Below are 6,645 nucleotides of genomic sequence, written 5' to 3'. Positions count from 1 at the left end.
ATGAGCACTGGCTTGGAGGAGGCAGCTCCCTCTGTGAGACCCTAGAGGACATTCTAGGAGGGAAAAGCGGGGTTCAGGACGGGGGTCGCCCCCGCCCTTCAGTCGCTTGTGCTGTGGAGACACACGTGCCTTTTCAGTTCTGCTTCCCACATGAGTTTCCCTGTTTCTCTTTCTCTCACTCAGCTCCCCCAGAGCCCACAGGTGCCGACCTCAGGTAAGAAAGGCTTCCTGCCCGCACCCAGCATGGTGCACGCCTGTGACCCCGTTCGTCCTAAATGTTGCACTGGGGGCTTGGAGTTGAGCAACCGCGCCCGGGCCCCTGCTTTCCCTAACGAGGCTCCTTTCTGCCTGGCCTGTGTGCATCCATCTTCACCCTGCCTTGTCCTCTCCCGCCTTGTCCTGGCACCACCATGCAGCCAGCCTTGCCCAGTGGCACAGATGTGCTCACACCTTGTCACCCCTGGGACATGACTGTCACCATGGTCCTCAGCCAGCAGCAAGGTGCCGTCTGAGTGGCTCCTCGGCCAGAGGTGAGGGGACAGGCTGTCCCACGCCCGAGTCTTCCACTGACTTGAGGGCAGCAGTGGCTTATGTATCGGCTGAGCTCTGTGACTTTCCAGATTCCAGGCCGGCCTCACAGGGACGGGCATCCTGAACAGGAGGGAGGACAGACACACGGCAATTTCCTGGGTTGAAGCAGGAGGGGCCAGGCTTCCTCCCCAGAGGTCGACTTGCCTTCGCCTGCTGGCTTCCGTCCTGGGCTTGGCTAAAGGCTTTGTGTGTGTGTGGAGGGGAGGGGCTGGGGGAAGGCCAGAGAGAAAGGCACCCCAATGCTTACGGGCTGGGCTGCCCCAGCGTCGCCCCACGTGGCCTTCGGACTGCAGGTCCTGCGGGCCTGGGCTCTTCCTGGGGCGTCCAGGGCCGGCCCCGGGGGCCATCTTGCCCAGGCAGAGCTCCAGTGAATGGTGTCCAGTGAGTGGCAAGGAAAGCAGCCTCTCGCATCCCCCCTTTCCGGGCGAGGGGTAGTGCCAGTGCGTCTGGCTCAGAACACTGGAGACGGACGGGAGGGCCCCCAGTGTGCCAGGTGGGCTCTGGGTGCCCCGTCTAATTTTTATAAGTTTCCTGTGAGATGGGGCCAGACTTGAACTGTGGCCGAGGTAACCTGCCTGAGGCTTGCTGGAGGGATGAAGGGGCTCCGAGCCCACCCTCCTGCCCCTGGGGCAGCTCTGGTGCTGAGTTCACCATGGTCCTGCTCTGCCTGTGCTGCGGGGTTGGGGGTGACGGCCACTCCCTGATGGACATTTCTGTGGGCTTCCAGACTCGAGGATGGAGACAAACAGAGCTTTCTAGTTACTGAGGGTGGGTGCTGTTATTTCGTGCTCCCTGTGCCCCAGCCTGGAACAGCTCTCTCCACCTAATTGCATGGTTCCAGGGCATAAGCCACTTCTACACTCTTAGGGGTGAAGATTCTCACTAGACAGTGAACACGTCTGGGGCGGGAGGGGAAGCACGTGGGAGCTGTGCTCAGAGCCCCACGCATGCGGGGAGCCCTGCAGCGGCCGCACAGTGCAGGCCGATCTCAGGGATTCTCATGGAAGCACTGGCGGCTGCTGGTGCTTCCCCATTTGTGAAGTGGGGAAACTGAGGCTCGGAGGGTTAGAACTCACACAGCCGGAAGAGCTGAATCATACACCCTCCTGCTCAAAGGCCAGTCCTGGTCACAGGGCTGGAGGGTGAGGGGGGCACAGCAGACAAGCCAGGCCCCTGGAGTTGCATGGAGCACAGTGGTCAGCTCCCTGGAGGGTAGGGGCCTGCGGGTGGACCAGTGGAGGAGACCCCACGTGACGCTCAGAGGGGCCGCAGACCGCAGGGTGCGGAGCAGGTCTCCCGGGTGAGGTGCTGCTTCCCTTGGGCTATGTGACGTTCACCTGGGGACATCCTGGGGACAACGAGGGAGAGGAGGCTGGGCACAGGACTTGAGTTTTGGGAACAGATGAAGTAATGGAGGAGACTGGAAAGGCAGACCCAGAGGGCTAGGTTTCTCTTGAAACTTTGAAGCAAAAATGACCCAGAACAGATGTATTTTGAAATGTTCTGAGAGCGGACTTGACCCGTGTAAGGAAGGGGATCGTGTGGGCATCTGGGATTTGCGCAGCATCATCGATCTCTTGGCCCCACCCTGTTTACATGGTAATGGTGAGGCCCGCATGCAGTCTGATGGAGAAACTGGGGAGAGATGCATTGACGTGTTCTAGCAACCATGTCCTCAGCAATTCTTCCCGTTTCCGAGAATCGATGCTTAGGGGAAAATCCACGTGGAACGTGCCACCCACGCCTGAGTTCGCAACCGTTCGTTGGCCACGAACCACCCGTGGGGCACGATCCCTGGGGCTCTGTGATCGTGCGCTCACCCCGCGGGAAGGGGCAGGTGCTACAAGCCCGACTCCTGCCCCCAGCGCGTGGGGGGCTGTGGTTGTTCCCGGCGGGGCCTTCGCAGTGGGCGCCAGCGCAGGCAGAGCGACCCTGGAGCAGACGTGCCGCTGGGATGTCAAAGGAACCCCTTCGGAATCACTTGACGGGAGGACGGGTCACAGGGAAGGTGTACCCGCAGGGCTCACTCTGGACGAGGGCCTTGCACCCTGTGGACCCAGAATCTGTGGCCCACCGCCCCCAGCGGCCCTTTCCCCATCTCAAGCAGAGACTCCGGGAGCCGCTTGCCGGCGAGTGGCGGTTGCTAGGAAATGAGCTGAGGAGCTGGTGGGCCTGGACCAAGCAGGACTCTCAGATGCCTCCTCCCACCCGGAGCCCCTTCAGCTCTTGCTCTGACTTGAAGCTGAGTCCCTGAGAGAAAACAAGCGGGTCTGGTGGCCTTTCCCTTTGCGCAGTGAAGAGCCAGCAGACTCCCCCTGCACCCCGCCCCCCGTCTCCATGGGGCCCATCTGCTGTCCGCGCTGTGGGAGGTGGCTTATGCAGGGAAGGTGGGTGCTGCCCTCTCTGCGGAAGGGAGTGGGTGGACCCCTCTTGGAGCATCCTTGGGGCGTCTCCCAGTCCCGGGAAGGATGCCCGTCTGCCACGCCCGCGCCCCAGTCCGCAGCCTGCCTGTCCTCACCTGAGGGCCTCCTCTTGAGCCACTGGCCAGCTCCTGCCAAGGCGACAGAAGGGAGTGGGGAGCCCTCTACCTGCCTCCACGGGGCCGGAGGGAAGCCAGTCGCTTCCAGGGGCTCCCGCTGGGGCACGGCTCCTCCCAGCCTCCGCCATGGCCTGAGAGCTACTGTTTATGTCCAGATCCTCAGATCCCTCCGAGCCATCGCCAGGACCCCTCTCAGGCTGACGGCAGGCAGGCCCTCTGCCCACCTCCCTGTCTCTGCCACACTCAGGGCCATGCTGTGGAATCGGGGGAGGGCTTGGCCGGGTCTCCCTCTTCCTCCATGCTGGGGAGGGGCTCCAGAGGCCTGGAACCAGAGCTGGTGCCTCACCCTGCCCTCCGGCCCCGAGCACACAGAGGGCATCCTACCAGCACTGGGGGTGCCCATAGGGTGACCTGCTGGCACTGAGCCCCTGGGGCTCACTTTCAACGGGTACTCTCTCTGCTGGCACGTGGGGAGAAGGGGGTCTCCAGATTCCTCTCCCAGAGGGGCCCTTGGCAGCTCTGCACATGCGGCGCATGCCTGGCCCACTGCCCTTGGAGGGGCCGGCCCTCAGGGCTGGAGGCCAGGCGCTTCTGAACTGGTGGGCGGAGGTGTGCTCGGAGCAGGTGACGTGTTTGGGGGCAGTGCCAGTGCTACAGCAGCTGGCACCTAATTGCCTGACTGACTCAGTGATTAATCGACTAATTGGGACCTCAGCTTCAAATCCCCAATAACAAGGAGCTTTTGTGAAGAGTCTCAAAGCTAGTTCTTGAGAAAGTGACAGCAAGTGTGGGGCATAGATTTCAGAGTGAGAGGCCTCGGGCAGCAGCAAGTCCTGTCTGTCTGGAAAGGAAACCCACACAAAGTTCGCATGTTTCCCCCCCCATCCTCCCCCTTCCTCTCCCTCTCTCCTCCTCTCCCGTTGCGGAGCACAGGCTCCGGACGCGCAGGCCCAGCCGCTCCACGGCACGTGGGATCTTCCCTGACCGGGGCATGAACCCGTGTCCCCTGCATCGGCAGGCGGACTCTCAACCACTGCGCCACCAGGGAAGCCCCCTCTCTTCTTTTAAACACCAGGAGACGAGCCACGGTGGCCTCATCACGGGGGGCTGCAGGGTGCGTCCCCCTCAGAGACCCCGGCTCCCGCAAGGGCCACCGTCGCGCTGGGGGGTGCGACCCTGCCTCCGCGGACTGTTCTGTTTCTTGCTGATCCGTCAGCGAGTGTGGCCTGCCGGCCGGTGGGACCCCACAGTCCTCTGTAGTCAGGTCCGTGATCAATCAGTGTGTCTGGACAGAGGTCCAGAGTGGTGCCCCTTTGTGAGACCCAGGAGCTCACTGGCGTCGGTGGGTCTGGGAGAGCCTGCTCGGAGGTGGGGGGCTCAGACCCCGTGACGACAGGGTTGTCCCTTCTTGGATGGGGGCATCTTGCGGTGATACCTCCCGGGAGGAGCTCGGGCTCCCCCTGTTCCCACCACGGGTTCTCCGTCTCAAAAGCCCACAGGCCCCTCGCTGCCCTGGGGAGCTGATGATGGGGAAGTGGGTTGGGTGGTCTGTGCCTGTGACTGGACGTTTCCAGAGCTTCCCACCATCTGGTTCTGTGGGGAGGTAGACGACGGTGAAGCGAGAGGGACCCCTGGAACTGTAAGAGGCCGGGCTTCGCCCCACCGAGGTCTCACGCAGCTCCCGGGTCTTCGGCCCTCCTGGCTTCACCTCCCTTCGTGGGGAGCTGCGGTCACACCAGGCCGCAGGTTCTGGAGTGGGGTCTTTGCTGCCACCTGCAGCCGGGGTCCGGTGGCTTGGGTCAAAGCTGCACCTTTGCAGAGTTGTTCCTGCCGGGGGGGTGTGCCAGCGAGGGGCACGCCTGGCAGGGCCTCGCAGCATCTTGAAGGCCCTGGAGGATCCCCGTGTTTGTGCTTTGCCTTTGGGCCAGCTTCAGGTGCTGGCTCTGGGGGCACCCCGGAGCTTCCTTGTTCCCAGCCCCCTGGAAGCCTGGTGGTGGTTTGCCTGCAGTGGGAAAGACTCACTGTGGAAAAAGGAAGTCGTCCAGCCTTGATTTCATACACACAGATCTTTAATTAAACACTCTTATAAAATTGTAATGAGCCATTCATTTATATAAATGGGGGTGAGTTATTTCATTAATTTTTTGCAAACTGCAAGCAGCCATTCTGAGATGAACTGTTTGGAGACAATCTTCTGCTACCCCGGGTGAGGGTCTGGGGTGGGCCCCGAGATTCGGACCCTCTCCCCATGCCCCACGGGGCCCGCCCCCAGGTGACCACCCCTGCTTGTCTCCCCCCAGCTGTCCCACTCCCGGATGCACGGGCTCGGGACATATCCGGGGCAAGTACTCCAGGCACCGAAGGTAAGGAGGCTGGAGGGCCCTCAACAGGGTTCCTGGGAAAGAGGTTGGGCTGCTGGGGGTTGGAGCTCCTCTGCTGCTCTGGGACCCTTTGTGGGTCTAGAACCTTCCACCCCTGCTCTTGGCTGCCGAGCTGCGGTGGCCTCCCACGTGACCCTCTTACTGGGAGGCCGAGCGCAGCTGTGGCGTGCCTTTCCGGTGTCTCCCCTTTGGGGCTGCTGTGAGGCCGGAGGAGTCTGTGCGGGAGAGCCCAGAGCAGAGCCGGCACACGCTGGGTGGCTCTTCTCACTGCTGTCATCCCGGGGGTCTGCTGGGCCTCAGGGGCCCCCGACTGCGGTGCCAGGCTCAGGAGGTGGGTGAGGGTGTGAAGGGTCTGGAGGTGAAGGAGGAAGGGCCTGGGCACTCCCGACGACCTGCCTGGGGGGCGGTGGGCACGGAGCAGAGCAGCCTGGGCCGGCCCCCACCCCCGGCCATCCCAGGGGGGATGACTGTGGCGTGGACGGGGCCGTTGAGATTAGGCCTTCCCAGAGAAGCAGGAAGTGAAATTTAAAGCACAGTCAGGGCCTTTTTAGTGCGGACAATTACTGTAAAATTTTGAACACATCAACCTGCCAGTCTTGAGTTTGGGGCTTTGGTGGAGGGGTGGTGATGAGATGCAAAGAGAAATTTTCAGGACAGGGATAGCGCTGCAGAGGGTGAAGGCCGGGGGCCCGGGAGGTGCTGACGGGGTGGCCCGGCCTCCTCCCTCCCAGTTTACTGAGCTGCCCTCTGGCCAAGAAGAGGAAGCTGGGGGGCGCCGAGGCCGAGCACCTGGGGTCCAAACGGAAGGCACACCCCCTGAAGCTGGCTCTGGACGAGGGCTACGGCGTGGACAGCGACAGCAGCGAGGATGCCGAGGTGAAGGGCGCCTCTGTTTCTGATGAATCGGAAGGAACTGCGGAGGAGGACGAGGCCGGGGCGGCAGGACAGGAGGAGATTCTTCGCCCCGAGCCAGCTGAAGGTGCTTTGTTGATCTCTCTCCCCTGAATAAAGGCGCTTAGTGTGGGCCGGAGAATCGCAGCCTGTGAGCAGGCGGGGCTCCCGCGAGCGAGGGAGCCCTGCTGAGAACAAGCGCCTCTTGTCTGACGTTCGCAAGGCTTCCTGGGGAGGGGCTGG

The 6,645-nt window shown here is 62.5% G+C and overlaps 1 protein-coding gene across 1 annotated transcript in view; it reads left to right on the top strand.

Moving 5' to 3' along the window:
• Positions 1-6,645, top strand: part of MYT1 (myelin transcription factor 1) — a 35,805-nt gene that overhangs the window by 1,046 nt on the left and 28,114 nt on the right. Inside the window, exons 2-4 of the mRNA XM_024750336.1 lie at positions 184-214; positions 5,431-5,493; positions 6,243-6,490. Coding sequence (XP_024606104.1) covers positions 184-214; positions 5,431-5,493; positions 6,243-6,490 — 342 coding nt within the window. The remainder of the gene's footprint in view (positions 1-183; positions 215-5,430; positions 5,494-6,242; positions 6,491-6,645) is intronic.

Source organism: Neophocaena asiaeorientalis, unplaced genomic scaffold, assembly GCF_003031525.2.
Source record: "Neophocaena asiaeorientalis asiaeorientalis breed wild unplaced genomic scaffold, Neophocaena_asiaeorientalis_V1.1 scaffold606, whole genome shotgun sequence".
In the NCBI taxonomy this organism is placed as follows: Eukaryota; Metazoa; Chordata; class Mammalia; order Artiodactyla; family Phocoenidae; genus Neophocaena; species Neophocaena asiaeorientalis.
The sequence above is the reverse complement of the archived record's forward strand: the minus strand, read 5'-3'. Positions and strand labels throughout refer to the sequence as shown.